Raw genomic sequence first — 18,079 nt, 5'->3', positions numbered from 1 at the left:
CCACTCCTGGCACCAGCACCTGACCCAGAAGGAACACTCAGAACCTTATTGGAGTCCAAAGTGGCATCCAGGCTTGGAGGAGGAAGACCCTGAAATGACCTCAGTGATGGGCAGGGATCAAGGTCTGGGGAGCAGGCTTGGCCCCAGTTCTAGCCTCCAGCCCTGGTGACCCTCATCTACCGCAGATGGTGGACATGGGGCAGAGGGGATAGGGTGAAGGAAAACAGGGGCTGGGAACAGGGTCTGGTCCTAGATTTGGCATGCCCTCCGCCAAGGTATTTCTCAGAGAGGCTCTGGAACAGGGCTGGGGCCAGGATGAGGGGCTCTGTAGGGTGTGGAGAAGAGATGCTGAACACCAGGGATGGCACCTGCTTCCCAGTCCCTACCTGCACACCACTTCTCTACACAAGCCTGTTTATTTCTGTACAAAACCATGTTTCTATTTTACACAAAAAATACCCCAACCTCCACCCCGCTCTCCCCTCATGTAAGCGCCCTAGCCCTGGAGAGCATCCCCCCAGGAAGAGGAGGCTGAGTGAGGCGCCACCCATGGGCCCTCACTTCTGCCTGCCCCAGCTAGGCTGGCCCAAGCTCCACTCTGGAGAAAATAAATAAGGAGGCTCAGGCGGAATCTGTGCTGGGCCAGCCAGACTCTCTGCCACCCAGTGGCCAGGTGGCCGGGCCCTCAGAGGGTGGGCAGGCCCTGGAGTGTCAGTCTATGATCTGTGTATGTGTGCCGAGACCCCGCTCTGGAGGCCTGAGCTGCCGGGGTTACAAGTAGGTATCCTCACTCTCTTGGGACGTCAGGCTCTCCCGGGAGTGGTGGTGGGCTGAGTCCTGGGGAGCTGAGTCCTGGGGGGCTGGGTCCTGGTGGACTGGGTCCTTTGGAGCCACATCCTGTGGGGGACATGCATCTCCTGCTGCAGATGCCATCTTGGTTTGATTTGGGGTCGGGGGCTTGTCCAGGTACCCCTTTGCCTGCTTCTGCTGCTCCTTCTGCTCCTTCTGGATCTGCTTGGATGGCTTGGGCTTGCCCTTAGAGCCAGGGAGGGGGGCATCCAGGGGCAGGCGGATGGATGGTGAAGGTTGCAGAGTGGGTCGGGGGCCTGGTTCCGCCTCCAGGATGGCCTTGGCACCATGCAGCCTGGGTGGGGAGCAGGACTGCAGCTCACCCCGGGTCTCCTGCCAGCGCCGCAGCTGGATGAGGTGCTCACGCTCAATCTGGCGCTCTGTCACTGGCAACTCTACCACCTGTGGGGGCAGTGACATGCAGGTGGGCACCAGGAAGAACCTTCCCCTTCTGCCTCCCAGGCTGGGCCCCTGTTCTCTCTCAGTGCCTCCCAGCCCTGGTCACTAAAGGCTGACCCTAAGAAGGATGGAGGTCTGGTCCCTGCAGTGGTCACAAGTCTTAGAACTGAGTGCCAGGTGAGCCAGGCACTTGAGACCCACGGCCTCAGAGGAGAAAGCTGCCCACAACTCATGAGTCCACTCATCTAACTATGTGTCACCTCATTACAGCCCCTGAGAGACAAAAATCCACCAAAGAAAGAAAAAAGGGAAAATAAAGGCCATGGATGTGGTACCAGGGAGTGAGAGGGGGTGACAGTTGCAGCTCCTCTTGTTCCCAACTGCTTCAGAACAGAGAAGGCCTTGCAAACCTAGGCTGCTCTGTGCCCCTCTTCTCGTTCAGACAGGAGGATGAGGTCTACCCGCACCATCCTGGGCTGCTGAGCACTGGGCCTGGCATGGGGGACCCACCCTCGAGGGCAGAGGGTTACCAGGCCCCCCTTCAAAGGGCCCCCACGTCTCCCCCTCCCTCCCAGTGGCGAGGGGAAGGTATGGGCCGCACCTCCTGGACCAGGAAGGCCTCCTGCATGATCTTGGGGCTGAGGCTCCGCAGCCGCTCAATAGTCTCGTACTGGCCCTGGCAGGCTTTGAGCTTCTCGGGGGAGCCCAGCGCGTGCTTCAACAGCACCAGCCCCACCCGGAAGATGATCTTGACTCCTGCATGGGGGGTGGGGGGAGACAGGTGGTGAGTGCAAGGGGGCCTTTAGGGAGTTTCTCTGGAAATAGAGGCCCCTCTGGGCTGGGTTGGGGGTAGGGGTACTCCCCCGAGCCCAGCCTGGTACCTTCGCAGAAGAACATGTCCCAGACACGCAGCACAGAGCTCCAGGGCAAGGTGCGGGCGAAGGCACACATGAACCACTCTGTCATGTAGAGCAGCGGATCAATCTTCTGCCGGCTGAGGTGCTTGTGGGCCACAGGCGACACCTTCTGCAGCAGTGAGAAAAGGATCTCCCCGTCCAGCTGGATTGCCTCCTGGGGGGACAGCAAGGCCACGGGGCCATGATGTTGGACCTGCAGCAGCCAGTGTAGGGACTATGCCCTGGCCCCCAGCACCAGGCAGACATTCGTTCATTCCTCAGGTGGCTATTGCCTGCAGGGTGCCAGCCTCGTGCTGGGTGCTTGGATACAATGATGAGCAAACCAGACACAACTGGTCCCCCTCGTGCAGTGTGAAGTAGAAAGAGGAAGACAGACATCAATCACAGGAACAAAGAGACTAGGAAGAGGAGGAGGGGGGGCTAAGTGCCCAGAACACGGCAGGAACAGGAACGCTGGGTGAGCGTGTGCTAGAGGTCCCACCTGGCAGGGTCAAGGAAAGTTCCCCAAGGGCTGAAAGCTGAGGGAAAGGAGGAGTTATCAGGGGAAGGAAGGACAGGAAAGGGGCAGAGGCCGAGGCAGGGAGGAAGTGGGTGCACTGGAGGAACTGTGAGCCTGCCGAGCGGCCAGACGGCTGGAGGCAGAGATGGAGGCAAGTGTGGAACTGATGACTCTGGAACCTGGGAGACCTGACCCTGGCAGGCCTGGGGACTTCAGCCTGAAAGCAACAGAAGGCTGGGAAGGTTTTAAGCAGAGTCAGGAGTGGATGTGGAGAGAAAGGCCTGGAGAGGCCAAAAAGGGTGTCCAGCCTGGGGCAGGTCCCAGGCCAGGTCCCAAGCCTGGCAAGCACTCACCAGTTTCTCACTGTAGTAGCCAGGCAGGTACTTCTCACAGATCTGCACCAGGCACCAGAAGGCTTGCTGTGAGAAGGAGAGATGTGAGGCCTTTCCGCAGGGTGTTCCCTGCCCGCCCGTTCACCCACCCAGGGCCTGGTGGTACCTCGGCAGGCATGTGCATGAGCAGGACAGCGGCAATGGGTGCCTGGGCCTGGCAGTAGCCCTCCTCAGGTCGGTACAGCGTGTAGGCCTTCAGCACTCGGAATAGGTCCTGCTGGCTGTGGAGAAGCCATGTGTGGCAGAGACGACAGGTATGACTGCCACCCACTGCCTTCACCTGTGCCCCACTAGACCAGACCTGTCTCAGAATTTGCACTCCCTTGGAGAGGGGACGTGACCTGATTGTGGTCACCAAGGGGTCAGTCTCCCACTGCAGCACATGGTCTCTCACATGACCAGAGTACAGAGGCAGGGAGAAGCTCCCCCATTTGACAGGTGACGGCAGAGGCTCGAAGAGAAAGCAGAGGGCAAGACCAGGGCAGGATGCCAGGTGCAGGGTGAGGCTGAATTGAGGGCTGGAAGTGTGGGCCTCTCACCCAGCAGCTGTGGCCCCTAGGCCAAGACAGCTTTGTCCAAGGTGTCTGTCTTGGTCCCCTGGCCCACCACATCTCTCCCTTCCTACATACCCTCTGCCCATCCAACTCTCTCTAACCTTTTCTCCCCACCAAAACTTGGTTTCAGAAGAGGGCCAGGCGGGCAAGCTCTAACACTCGGGGGAGTAAATGATGAAAGTTGCCCCAGAGGTAAGAGGAGATGCTAAGAGGACACATCAGACTCAAACCAAAGAAGGGAAAGTCTAACAGTGGAGTTTGGGGCCCCCAGATTCTGGGCCCCCTGGATACCCCACACTCATTTTACCTCCTCTGCCTCCTGAGGGACAGGGACTAGAGCCACCTCCAGCCTACCACACCCAGTCTGCTCACCCGTGGCCCCCCCGGGACACAAACATCTCATGGAAAGGGAACTGTCGGTGCAGGTCACGCTCAATCACATCCAGCCACTTGGGGTCCCCGGGGGACATGTCCAGCTCCTGGAAGCAAGATCAAGGGCATATTTTAGGAGTGAAGGATGGCTAGAAGGATACAACTGTCTCAGGTATTGGACAAGCCCCCTACCAGGGGCATTGCCTACCCAATCCCATCATGGACTGAGCCTTCCTGAGGATAGGTCAGAAAGCCTGGGCAAAGAGGCAAGGCGGGGAGGGCCCTGGCAACCCTAAGGGGTGATCCTGGCTCTAGGAGGACCCAAGTGCGCAAGTGTCCATCATAGCTATGGCTGAAAATAACTTCTATGTACTTCATTCAGAACTCACACAAACACCTTATGTCACATCCTTCAGAAGGAAGGCTACTGTCAAAGCAATAGCTACCACCTGTTAGCACTGCTCTGCACCACCCATGGGCCTCACTGACTCTTCTCCTCAACCCCAAAAGACAGGTCCTATCATTACATTGTTCAGAGATGAGGGTCAAACAAAAGTCACTTGCCCTAGGCCTCAGTGGCTAGAAAAATGGTGGAGCTGGGCCTGGAAGCCTGGTTGACTCAGAGCCATCAATCCCAACTCTTCTATCTCCCTGCGCAAGTGGCGTCACCTACTCAGATAGGTGTGTGTGTGATATGCATAGAGTGCTGTCTGGAAGGATGCGACATCTGTCAACCCATTAACCTCAGAGGCATCTCTGGGTGCTGGGGTTTCAACGAAATTGTCTCTTTTCTTTGAACTTCCACGAACATTTTATACCATGAGTACTGTTTATGAAAACAAAGTACTACACAAAGAAAAAGCATTTCTTGGTCATTTGAAATGTCCTATATCTTGATTTGCATGTTGGTTACACGGATGTGCATTATTTGTCAAAATTCACTAAATTGCACACTTAAGGTTTGCACATTTTACTCTATGTAAAGTCATGTCTCAACTTTAAAAAAGAGAGAAGAAATCCATAAAAGGAAACCCAGAGGGCTGAGCAGGGAAGCAGACTATATACGTGTTGCCTGCAAGGCTGGGGCAGTGTCAGGGGAGGTCCCCGAGAGGAAGGGCAGGTCCTCAGCAAACACAGCAAGTGGGTGCAGGCCCAGGCCCGGGCCCTGATCAGCGGGTGACTTCACACAAGCGCCGTTCCCTCTCATGCCCCCTCAGTGGGGGTGTCCCAGCACTGAACTAAAGAACCTGGGGTGAGAGAGTAAGTACTGAGAGAAAAACCTGACAGAGTGGTGAAGGCTGGAGGGTAGAAGGAAGGGCTGGGGGCTCCCACAAAGGGTCCTTGAGCAGGCACACAGCTGAAGAGATGGGTGTGCAACCTCTAGAACCCCATACACCCTCAAGATGGCAGCCTGTGTGTGTCCCATAAGTCAGGCCCAGGACCGGGTACTGTCTGAGTACATGGCAGGTTTGTTTTGTCAGAAAGGGGAGGAGGGTCCCACAAGTTCTCCTGAGGGTTCCTGTGAAGAGGGGACCTCAGAACCCAAAATGTCGGTTCCTGGGATGTGCTTGCCTGGTACCTCAGCAGCCCAAGGTGCTCAACCACACATGGGTTGGTGAGTAAGGAAAAGATGTAGCTGAAGGGCCTGTGGGGAGAAAGTGTGCTGGGAATGAAAGGCAGGTATGGGCTGTGGCAGATGATCCCACTACCACAGCCTCTGTGAGATTCTGAAAGCGCTGGCGCCATCATGAGGTGAAGCCAGGGAAGAAAACCAGCTAAGAAAGGGACAGAAGGTCCTGGCCTACCCAAGAAAGAGGAAGAAATAGCCAGTGCAGAAGAAGGAGCCACCAGGGGCTACAGAATCTGTCCTGACAGCTGAGGTTGGGGTTGGCCACTTGGGTCTGCGGGGAAGCACAGGAACAGGTACGTGCTGCCACTAGCAGCCCCCTCACCATACCCCTGCTTTGGTCTCATGTGCCCACAGCAGCCAGAGGGAGCTTCTCATCCCTGTCCTTTTCCTCCATGTCACCTATAGGCAAAGTTCTTCCAGATGTGCTCAAAAACGACTGTTCCAGCCCCCAGGACTGCCTCGGGGCCCCCACTTTGCTTCAGAGCATTTTGAAGACCTTTCTCAGCAAATCTCTCTCTTTCCACAAGCAACCTTCAAGACTACATAGGGGTGGCCAATTCCTCCCCGGAAGCACCACTCAACATACACATAATGCACATACAGCTCTATGCTCTGCCCCTCACATAGGATGCACTCACATTTGCTAACAGGAGGCTAGCTGGACCACCCAAGCTCTCGGCTTCATGCCTGTGCTCTGGCAGCCAGAGGCAAGCTATGAACTTGAGTGAGGCTCCCACCCCTGAGCCTCCCCCTCCGCCCAGGATGCAGCCCCCTGAAATGGAAGAGATGTAGCCACTGGGAGGAAGATTCTGGAGTTGAGAGGCCACTTGAGTAGGACCTGGTATTGGTGCTCTGTGGGACAGTCGAATCACCCCAATTCAGAGCTGCTCCCCCAGGGCCAACTGCTGCTGGCAAACAGCTCTTACCCACTCCAGGTCAACAGCAGAAACTCTGGGCTGCCCTGTTCCACCCACCCTTCTCAGGGAACAGGTTTGGTGGGATAGGAATGTTTGCTGAAGCCTGAAGTACGTCAACAAAGAGCTGATGGCTGGCAGCTCTGTTTCAGTCTGCCTGTCACCAGTCCTGGGAGAAACCCTGACACGTGGGGCCGGGTCTGGCAGGTGAGCTGGGACAACCCCAGGGAAGCTAACTCCCTCCCACAGTTCCCTAAGGGAGCAGGCTGGAGGAGCTGCCCAGCCCAAGTGGGACCCAAGAAGCTCTACGAGTGGAGGGGTGTTCTCACCCTGGCAGCCATGGGGCAGGGGACAGTGGTTAGGGTTGGGGAGGGGAATGCATGGCTGCAGAGGGCATCCTCTCTGGCCACTGACTGGCTTCTGAGCCCTAAGGATACTAGTTTGGCTCTGCCATCCCCAGTGCCGACAACCCCATAAGCAACACAAGTGAACCATGTCTGGCTGAGCTTGGCCGAGCTTGGCCCAGGGAGGAGAAAGAGTAGAGGATGGGAAACCAGGAAGCATTAAGGGTTCTGTGGTCCTGCTATGCAGGCCCCCAAAGGCCCAGAGCACAGGGCCCAAGGCAGTCAGGGAAGTGGTCTGGGTATCCCCTCCTGACGGCCAAGGGCTGGGAGGTGGCCCACTGAGTCCAAGAAAGCAAACCTGAGTAGTTGTTAAGAGAAAGCTGGAATGGGCAGTTGGGCACTTGATGGGTGGTTACATCATCACTCAGACTGCTGAGGTCCAGGTGAGCACATGTAGGATCACTGCCATGGAGAGGACGCCAAGAGACGCGGAAGGAAGGGCAGGGTGAAGGAAGGGCAACTCACGTCAAACTTTCCAGGGTTCTGCTGCAGCTTCACCTTGCCTCCTGACAGGTACTGCCAAGCACGGCCCCGCAGAGAAGGTGGGATGCCCTTCTGGCACCGCAGACGGATCTGAAAGTCAAAGGGAAGGCTGTGTCCGTGCATCTACTCGGGTAGTTCCCCCAGAGGCTGCATGCCAACCTAGCCCCTGAGCTGGTGTTTGGCGAGCCTTTGGTGAGTAAAATAGCAAGAATAGAAAAGGAGAGAAAAGAAAACTTTCTTACTGTTGCTAAAATGCAGATCCTATGATTTGGGTGTGGGCAGTGGGGGCAGTGGAGTGTGACTAGAATTAGATATGCTGCCACCAGGTGATGGCAGAATCCCCACATCCCCTGCTCCAGTGACAACACAGGTATTCCTGAGGTCTACCACAGAATTCTGAATCCCCATCACCATTTTCTGAATCGAAATGGAACCACACAAGTTGGAGGAGCCTCACGGGATGTCACTGGGAATGGATCTGCAGGGTGCAGTGTACGGCTACAGCCATAGGCAGTGTAGCTCATGAGATGACTGAGAATGTGCTCAGAGATGTGGCTCCAGGCACTTTCACAGGGGTGTTTGTTTAAGCAGCTGTGCGGCAGGACACAGCCAGCCTAGAGAGGAGAGATCTTGGCAGAACTCACAAGGAAGATGGGAGCTGATCAGAATGGCTCCCTCTTTGTTCTGGTCAAGAATCCCTTCTTCTGCTCTCCCTGGTCCTCAACTCCCATGATCACCAGCCTGAAGCAAAGGCAGCTGGCCTGGGTGCAAGTCCTGATCCCAGCCTTTGCTAAAATGGCTCAGGTATTCCCCACCACTCACAGACTGCAAGAGGTGAGGGAGGAAGTGTTTGGGATAGCTCATGACCCAGAGCTAGTGCTCAATTCACGTGCTAGCTGTTTTTATCAGAGAAAGGCTTCCACTGCCAAAACCAAGTTTAAAAAACCACCATGTCTTTTATGAATGGGGAAACTGAGGCTAAGAGTGGGAAAAATATTAAGGTCAAGGAAAAATATCAGGGACCCTGCTACCTCCTAGCTACAGCAGCACAGGCTAAAAGGATCAAGCCCCATGCACTTTCAACTTCACTGGCCTCTTCGAGCTGGGGCGAGGAGGCAACTCCCCCTGGGCTTAGAGGGGAATGAGGCTCTGAGGCAGCTTCCCTGATTGTCCTCCTTGACCTCAAGTCAAGGGTCAAGAAGAGTGAGGGCAAAGGCAGAGGCACCACTCCTATAGAACGGAGGGCTGGGGATTGGCCACCGACACTCCTCTCAGCCCCTGCAGTAAGCAGCCTGGCCTGGGATGAAGGAGATGGGAGCTCAGGGCAGTGGGAAGAGCACCTGGATGTGGGTTTGAATCCAGCACTGACTTTCAGCCAATCATTTCTCATCTATGGTAAGATCAGAATAATATTTAGGATTCTATTAGAAGGGGAAAAAAGCATACTTAGCATGGGGCCTGACACACAGTCTGTGTTCAGTAAAGGATGGCTTCTTCTCCACCTCTCCATCACAGAAGGATGTCTGACACAGAAGCCCCAGGGCCTTGGGCTTACACCTAACCTCCCCTCCCTGGAAACCCCCTCAAACAGTCCCGCTGGAAACTCTCAGAGGAGGCAGCACAGACGGCCCAGCCTTCCTGATGACCAGTGCAAACCAGAGAAAACTTTCCAAGGGTCAGAGAAAATAAACGACCAGGAAGGAGACAGGCTGAGGGCAGTGGGGGAAGAGCAGAGTGGCTGGTCACAGGAGCCAAGCTCAAGCTTCTGGGACTGCCTGCAAAGTGGGAAGAGGAAGGAAGTGGAAGAGAACTGCCCCAGACTCTGGGAACAGTTTCCTGCTGCTGTGGGACAAGGGTCTCTTTAAGGAAGTCACTTGGTCTGGGCAGGCTTTGGCAAAGGGATGCAGTATGGCCCAGAGCCACAGATCCTTTAGGATCTCCCCAGGGCCAAGCTCAGCCGAGCCAGCCCCCACATCATCATAGCCCCCTGTCATATTTGCCCAGGAACACCTTCAGTCCACTAAGGTTCTCAAAAAGGCCCCACCGTCCTCAGGCCCAGGGCTGGGGAGTGACAGCCAGGAGTACAGCCAGCCTTTCCCACTCTGGCCTCAGGAATCCCCCTCAGCACAGTGCTGCTAGAAATGGCAATCTCCACCTGCCTGCTTTAGGGAGGAGGCAATGATAGGGAGGGACCAGTAAGGATAAAGTGAGAAAATGCTGGCAAACAAGAAGAATAAGGGATTACCATGGGAAAGGAGGTCTCTGATGACAGTTGAATGAGGCCACACCCTGCCAGCTGAACTCTAGGAGGCAGGGCCACAGCTTGAGCAGAGCCCTACAGGGGAAGACAGCATTCCAGCCCCAGCCCTGCCTCCCTGCAGGGCTGGGCCCACGCTCCGGGGGACTCAGGATGAGTCCACAAGAAGTGGTGGGTCTGGACCCACTTCCTGAAACAGGTATTATCCTTCCTGTGCCATGACTTCCTGACCACAGGAGAGCCCAAGCCTGCACAGCCAGCCAGGAAGAGCTCCTAGGGCCAGTGTGGCTACAGCTGAGGCAACAGGAGAAGAAGAGAGGGCTAGGGCCTCTGCGTAGGGTGGGGTGAAGCCTCTTGTGGTGGCCCTGCTGGGTAGGGGTAGCCCATAGCCTCTAACCACAGTGCCAGGGAAACAAAGGGGAAGAGGAAGTGGTGCTGGCTGCTCTGCGGAGAGGAGCTCCCCAAGGCTCCCATCTGGAATCCCCATTTGCAAGGGTGGCTGTAGCAAGAAGGCCAGAGCCACTGTCCCTGCCAGCCACTAGTTACTACAACAGACAGTGGAGAGGGAGCTGAAGCTCAGGGTAAGAGCCTGAGAGATAAGGAGGCAGGAAAACAGATCCCAGAGTTAGGCAAGAAGCAATTGAGGAATGCTGCCATAAAAATAATTTAAAGGGGCTGGGCCCATGGCCAAGTGATTAAGTCCAGCATGCTCCACTTGGGTGGCCTAGGTCCGCAGGCTCGGATCCTGGGCACAGACCTACACCACTTGTCAAGTCATGCTGTGGCGGTGACCCACAGACAAAATAGAGGAGGACTGGCAGAGATGTTAGCTCAGGGCTAATCTTCCTCAAGCAAAAAAACAGGAAGATAGACAACAGATGTTAGCTCAGAGTGAATCTTCCTTAGCAAAAACAAAACAAAACAAAACAAAACAAAAACCAAACAAAAATCTTAAAAAGAGAAAGATTTTTTAATAAGCAAAAAATAAGTGCCCCAAAGCCCACACAGAACAGCAAGAAAGTGCCCAGGCCTGGATACACCTGTCTTCCCATGGGCACAGAGCATAGTTACTGCCTCGTGGGAGCCTTGCAACAGGACTGTCATTCCCACTTGACAAGGGAAACTGAGGCTGAGAGGGTAGCTGAAAGTTATACAGCTAGCCAAGGGCATGAAGAGAGGGAGGCAGTGGGGCTGGGGTCAAGCCCATACCTGACCTTCAGTCCCAAGCTTTCTGCTAGGCTCTGCAGCCAGCTGTACCAGCCTGGGCCAGAGTGGCCTGTCAGCTGAAGACAGTGGGCCAGTGAGTTCACTCTGTGCACTGGGAACTTGTGAAGAGAGACCCTGGCTGTGAGGCTCTGGGCAAGGCTCCACTGGGCCAGGGAGTAACTACACCCTGCCAAGGTGGTCGAGGGCATCAACACACACACTTAAGAGTGGTGGGCAAGGACATTCTTATGGGGTGGTACAGTTAGTGTCTAAAGATAGCCTGCCTAGACAAGGACCACTGGGTGTTTTCATTTTTATAAGACCATTAAACTGTGAGGTTACTTTTCTTTCTTTTTGCTTTGGCCAGGAGGTGGGAGGGAACTCATCAAATTAATCTAGCGGGTAAAGTCCCCTTATTGTGATGGTGAAGAGTACAAGCACCAAAACTAGTCTGCCTAGGTTCAAATTTTGATTCCGCAGGTCATCCATAAAGTGGGGACACTACTACTACGAACCTCACTGGGGCATCATAAGGATTATCTGAGACAAGTGCCCAGCACTCTACAAATGTTCAACACGTTAGCTATTCTTAGTATTATAAAGTCCTCTCTGATAGGTGGTAAGCAGCAATAAGGACTTCTTCCAAGAGGGCTGGAGGAAAGCTGCCTGTAAATCCTTTTGGCTAAGAGCAGCTTTGAAGTTTGACTCCAGGACGAAGTTTGCATGAGCCTGGAGTCATCTAGGAGGACCAAGTGAAGGCTGGCCCTGCCCTCCAGCCTGCTTCTGCTCCCATTTCAGAGCTGGCAGATGGGGGTTACCTAAGGCAGCTGGCAGCTGGAGAAGCCCCTGCTCCTCCAAGCTGATTCACTTCCTCCTTCTTCCTTCCCAGGCTGCCAACTCCCAGCACAAGGCACAAGGCTGGGCCCCTCACCTTTTTGTGCTTCTTGGCCATCCATTTGTCCCAGTTGTTGAGCATGTCCAGCCACTTGGACTCTCTCTGCCTCAGCACCTCCAGAGGAACTTCCTCCAGCCTGTGGAGCAGAAGGCAGGGCCCGTCAGAGGTGCCAAGAGAAGCAAAGGCCCTGGCTTAGGCCCCAGTCACCAGTGTGGCTGGGCCTCCATTCTTCCCTCTGTCTTGCATCCTTCCAGGTCCCTTCGAGGCTGCTAACTCACGAACGCCCTAACACAGAGGAGAGGGAACACTGTCCCCTCCCTGAAAGGCACAGGCCAGAGGGACCCCAGGTTCAAGTGCCTACTCCCCCAATAAGTCAAGGGGCCAGGAGTCACCATGCCTCTCTGGGACAGAGACCTGAGTGCCTGGGTCTGTCCACCAAAGCAAAGCATTCCCATCCTGGGTCTGTCTCAATAAATCAGCCTCTTCAGAGGGCCTAAATGCAAGGTGCAGAGTTGGATGAAAAAACTAGTCAAACGAGTACAGAAATAATATGCTCACCTGTTCACTCTAGCAAAACTAGTTACTCATAGTTTCCCCAATTACACCCTGGCCTTTTCCCACCTCTCAACCTTTGCTCATGCCAGTCCCTTTGCTGGAACGCTCTATAAGTTGTCTCTACTTAGCAAAATCCTACACATACTTCAAAGCCCCATCAAATACCACTTGTATTTGTACATCTACTAACTGAGCAGCTATCACAGCTGTGCCAGAGTTGTTCTAGGGCAGGGCTTCTGAGCTGGCTGTGGGGAAGCACTCCTATGACTAGAACAAAGTCCCGGTCCTCATGGCCTTGACATTCTACTGGGTACCAAATGCCCACTAGAGCCCGTGGGGAAAACACTTCAGTGTGGAGATCCACCCCAGGCAGGCAGACCAGCACCAAAGCAGCTGAGGCAGGGTGGGGCGGAAATCCCTGGCTTAGCCAGAGGCTGCTTCAAGCGAGAGGCCTTCCTCCAAGGAGTGAGTCCCTGGGAATTCATGGGTTCACATAGCTCTGAGAGGCAAAAAGAAGGAGACTAGCTTTCGTAGGCTGGGCATTCTATATATGCATTCTTATTTAGCCTACAGGGCAATATTAGTAAAACAACAACAACAACAAATGTATGTGTATCTCTCTACACACACATACTCACTCTCAAAATTGTTTTTAAAGTGATGGATTGCGGATCTTTTAAATTTCCTTTGTCATTTTTTTTTTTTTCATTTAAAAAAGTTCTTGATGGTATTGAGAGGTAAGATACCCAGGGAGGGTATCTTGCTCAGAGTCACACAGCAAATCGGTGGAAAAACCTGGACTCAAATCCGAGTGATCCCTGCCAAGAGCCTGCACTCAGTCCTGCCTGACGTCCCAGAAAGGAGTGCAGGGTCAAAGGCACTCAGGCGCTGGGAGGAGGCTCTCCGGAACAGGACATGGTGGGGCTGGGGCTTGGCCCAGGCCTCGATTCTCTGATTCTCTCTCTGCCGGAAGGAAATGCACTGCTGTGACTTTTACTGGTTGGAAGAGCAGAGGGAGGGGCCCTGGCAGAGCGGAGGCCTCTGAGACACAAAAGGGCAGGTCCTTTTCTTCAGTGCACTTTATCTGGGGAACTTCATGGGCCTGTGAGCAGCCTTGGAGCTGAACAGCTGAGGAGAGACATACCTGGCAGAACCAGCGCATGACGACATTCCCTTTCCCTCCCTTATAGGAGAAAAGCAGAGACCACACCTTTAGACCAGGTAATTTACAAAAGGACATGCGTTTCCAGGCCACTCCAAACACCCAGGGAGCGGAAACCAAAGGCCCACGCATCACAGGCTCTGCTGCCTTCTAGCACCTACGAAGCACTAGGTTATACAAGTCAGGGGATGAGCCTTCTAGTTGACTAAATGAAAGGGGGTGCCCACACACTGAATCACAGGAAGTTCTGGCAGTTATGAATGTGGATAATATCTGATTCAATTCCCCACTGAACAAATGAGAAAACTGAGGCTCACAGAGGGCAAGGCTTTGCCTGAGATTACCAGTTTCCAAAGAATTCCCATGTGATTAAATACATGCCCATTTGACACCTCAACCCTCCGGTCAGTCTTGGTTGATAAGATCTGAGTTCAGGGCCTCAGAGATACTCATTTTCCCAAATGCAGACACACAGGGGAACAAGTTTAAGTTCAGTGTTTTTTAACTGATGCCAGATAACAGCTTTGGCAATTTCAAAGCCCCAACATTAAACCTCAAACCGGAATTTCAATTGGGTACAAAACAAACGACCATATTTCCTGGATTCTAAGACACTGAATTTAAGCTACACCAGTGATTTGGCAAGTTCTCAGAAACAAATGAAAAACCTACCACTACTTTAAATGTACATGTGAACTGAAAGATCCATTTTGCTTTTTAAAACCTTAAACTTGGAAAATTTTGAAGAAATATGGTCATTTGAATAGCTTCTCTTCCAACAGCAGAGAAGATTAACCCACTTGGAGATGGTGAGAAGGAAGACATAGGAGGTCTGGTTGTACCCAGTACCCAGGACATCACATGCTCTCTAACTGCGGGTAGACCTCTCTTTACGTACAGGATGTGCTCCTGAAGAGATGCAGGCTACCTATTTTTTGAAAATCAGAAGGTTCACAATCTAGTCGGTCCGGATCTCAGAAGGCATCTGATCAGACTGCTGTCTGATATAGGAATCCCTTCCAGACCAGGCAAGCCCCTTGCCCTCTCTGAGCCTCAGTTTCCCTATATGAGTGAACAGCCTGCATAGCGAATTGACCCTCAAAAGATGCCCAGAAGGAGCCAAGATATGAAGCTGGAGTCAGGGCAAACAGTGTGATGGTGTAGAGGCCCTGGGGCAGCTTCCTCCTGACAGTGGAGGGAGAGCATGTGCCAGATTCTAGTGACAGGAAAGCTGACCAAATGGCCAGTTTAAGTGGCCAAATGGCCCATGGGGGATGCTTCAGGTCTAAGGGCTTCTCTCACCCTTAAGAAAACCCTGCTTTCCTTAAGGTGGCCTGAGGGAGTCTCTGCAACCAAAAGAACCTAATGAGAACAGTTTCTGGTGGCCCAGCCTCTGCTGGAACTCCTTCAGGAATGTGGCCTTATTATCTCCAGGAGGTGAAGTCCCTCTATTGTTGAAGTTTCTTACTGTTAAAACTTTCTCCCCCAAGTAATGCCAAAATTTTCCTGGTACCTTCTACCTATAATCTCAACACCCCCTTCTACGGCTGCATAATTCTCAGCCAGACCAGTCTCACACCAGGCACATGTGTGCTTATCCCTTGTCACCCACCCGTCCCTACCTGGAATGCTCTTTCTTCTCCCATCTCCAAGTCACAGAATTATATTGACCCTTTCAGGGCCCAATATATCAATAAAAACCACAACTTCAAAAATGACAGCAGCAATAGTAGTTACCATTTGTACGTAATTTCCTATTTACCAATTTCTTCCTAAATGCTTTACATACATTATCTCATGTACATTTCATAATAACCCTACCATAATATCAGTCTCCCCATTTTACAGAAGTAGAATCCAAGACTTAGTAAGGTTAAGTGCCTCACTCAGGGCCATGTACCTGTAACTGACAGAACTGGGACTCAAGCCTAGGACGGCCTAGGACTCCACAGCCCATGCTCCTGACCCCTGCACCAGACTCCTCTGCCCCTGCAGGTCAAGCCCTCAGCCTCCACACCTGCCCAGATCTCATTAACTGTCCTCCAACCTGAAGGCCTTCATCTTGACTTAGAACACTATTTCTCAAAGTTTTTAAACTGAGACAGAGTAAGAAACAGATTTTCTACTGAGATTATATATATTTTAACTGAAATATATTTAATATATTTCATGAAACAGTTTACTCTTACATGTACCAAAGCAGTTTAATTATATATTACTATATTCTTTTTTTTTTAAGGATTGGCACCTGTGCTAACATCTGTTGCCAATCTTTTTTTTCCTTCTTCTTCTTCTTCACACCAAAGCCCCCCGGTACGTAGTTGTATATTCTAGTTGTGAGTGCCTCTGGTTGTGGCATGTGGGATGCCACCTCAGCATGGCTTGATGAGTGGCGCCATGTCTGCGCCCAGGATCTGAACCGGCGAAACTCTGGGCCACCGAAGCGGAACACACAAACTTAACCACTAGGCCACGGGGCCGGCCCCTATATTATTCTATTCTATTTCTTTTTTCTTTTTTAATGCTAGTCACAATCCCCTAAAATTGATTTCAGCACTAATTCATTAACGAATCAAGACACGAAGTCTGAAATGAGCACTTCATTACAACTTGCTCAGCACTGTCCCTTCCTAACTGGACTGGGTCTTGAACTTCTCTAACTCCTACCATGCACCTCACAGGTGTTCAACAGGGGCCTGCCTGGTTTCCGCCATGACATCATTATTTTCAGCTGCACTGCATTCAGATCTACAAGCCTCTGCTGCCTAACAGCCCCTAATAGCCAAGTGAGGTGGATCCCTCATAGATGAATTACTATTTCCATTTGGCCCATGAAAAACTTGACCCAATCAGAGAGGCTGTATGATTTGGGGAAAATCACAAAGCTAATAGTCTGCCACAGTGACTCATGTGCTTCAGATACGTTCTTCAGATACTGCTGAGGGCTCCATCTCTGACTCCCAAGCCCCTAGAGACAGTCTAACCTCCTCCTCCTGTGTTCTGATTGCCCCAGTGAGCAGCCTGCCCATACCTAGTAGTGCTCAATGAGACCAATATGCTGGATGGGCACAGCTTGCAAGCACAACCTCAGCTGGAGACAGCAAGCCTGGGAAATGTGCTATTTGCCAGCTGCCCCTTCCTGAGGGAGAGAGGCACAGAGGAGACAAAGGTGGGGAGCCAGGGAGCACCTGATCCCAGATTCTGTCGGGTTCTCAGGCCAAGAGAGGCTTAGCTGTGCTGTGCCACTCTATGGCCCAAGGCAGCAGTGACATGCCACTGACCCAAAGTTTTGCAGGCTCCCAATTCCATAGCCTTCTCCTCAAACTTAGAAGCTGGAGGCTTCTAAGAGTTCAGAGGGACAAGACCACAGGCTACTGGTACCACAGGCTAGGGCTCTCTCTCCCCTTGTCCTTCCAGTCGTCTGCTTTCTGCCCAAGCACACCTCAGCCCCTCTGGTTGGCAAATTCTGCCAAGTATGGTGCCTGTGCCCATGACCCCTTTATGCAATGGTGGAAAATAAACTTTGATCCCAAGGAACCAGTCTAAGCCCCTCCTCCAAGCCTCACTCTCCAAATCAGTCCAAAGGAAGAGAAAGACAGCCTCAGCAGAAAGCCCAAGGTCACAGACCACAGGATTGATCCTTGTCATCTCAACCACTGGGGAGGTCAGGAGGGGTGTGGGGGAGAATGAACAGAGTGGGGACTCTGAAGCCAACCGACCTAGGTTTCCATTCCAGCTCCTCCACCTGGGAGACCATGGGCAAAATATTTGCCCTCACTAAGTCTCAACTTCTTCATCCTGAAGTGGGACAATAATGTACGCCTCACATTTTACAGGGCTGCAATGAGGAATACATGTGTATGGGGGCCCAGCCTGGCAAGTGGCCAGCAAATGGTAGCTATTAGGTGATCAGTATTTGCAGCTTATCCAGCACTTTCACATCTCTTTTCTCATCTAACTGGTCCATAGACACAGCCACATACACACGCGGCAAGGAAGGATTATCCCTTTCTTACCCATGAAGCAACTGAGGCCCCAAGAGATTAAGTAATTTACTCAGTGAAACATACTGTAATTCCTGGGTTCTGATCCCAGCTCTACCACTTTATGGCTGTGTAAAATGGGGCAGGTTGCTCTGCTTTCTGAGCTTCTGTTCCCCATCTAAAATATGGGAGCAATGCCACCTCCTCAGAGGGAAGCGGTAAAAATCACATGAGGCAGTAAGAGCTGATACAATTGCAGGACTGGCCATGTACCAGCTCTGCCAAGCACTACATATGCACGCAAATCCCCAAGGAAGTAGCTTTTATTATCTCCATTTAATAGACAAGAAAACTAAAGCTCAACACGGTTGAGTAATCTGCCCAAGGTTACACAGCCTGGAAGTGGAAGCTGGCACTTGAGCTCTAAACTATCCAACAAATATAAAGTGCCCCACATGTAACAGGGCCTCAATACCTGTCACATTCCCTCCCCTCTTCTCCACCACCCTGTAACACAGAGAACCACGACCCTCTGTGTTGAGAAGGACAGGAGTGAGCAAGATGAAAGTGTGGGAAATTGGGAAGTGGATGTGCAGAGAGAACACAGC

At 52.6% G+C, this 18,079-nt stretch overlaps 1 protein-coding gene across 4 annotated transcripts in view; it reads right to left on the bottom strand.

The window, feature by feature from the left end:
- Window positions 1-397: 397 nt before the first annotated feature.
- Window positions 398-18,079, bottom strand: part of TBC1D10A (TBC1 domain family member 10A) — a 30,686-nt gene continuing 13,004 nt past the window's right edge. For all 4 annotated transcript variants that reach the window (XM_070276220.1, XM_023646863.2, XM_070276219.1 and 1 more), the window contains 8 exons: window positions 11,808-11,907; window positions 7,396-7,503; window positions 3,983-4,089; window positions 3,163-3,277; window positions 3,018-3,083; window positions 2,130-2,319; window positions 1,850-2,004; window positions 398-1,251 (listed from right to left, as the gene is read on the bottom strand). In XM_070276220.1, coding sequence (XP_070132321.1) covers window positions 772-1,251; window positions 1,850-2,004; window positions 2,130-2,319; window positions 3,018-3,083; window positions 3,163-3,277; window positions 3,983-4,089; window positions 7,396-7,503; window positions 11,808-11,852 — 1,266 coding nt within the window. In that variant the 5' untranslated portion in view covers window positions 11,853-11,907 and the 3' untranslated portion in view covers window positions 398-771. The remainder of the gene's footprint in view (window positions 1,252-1,849; window positions 2,005-2,129; window positions 2,320-3,017; window positions 3,084-3,162; window positions 3,278-3,982; window positions 4,090-7,395; window positions 7,504-11,807; window positions 11,908-18,079) is intronic.

Source organism: Equus caballus, chromosome 8 (genome assembly GCF_041296265.1).
Source record: "Equus caballus isolate H_3958 breed thoroughbred chromosome 8, TB-T2T, whole genome shotgun sequence".
Taxonomy (NCBI): domain Eukaryota; kingdom Metazoa; phylum Chordata; class Mammalia; order Perissodactyla; family Equidae; genus Equus; species Equus caballus.
The sequence above is the reverse complement of the archived record's forward strand: the minus strand, read 5'-3'. Positions and strand labels throughout refer to the sequence as shown.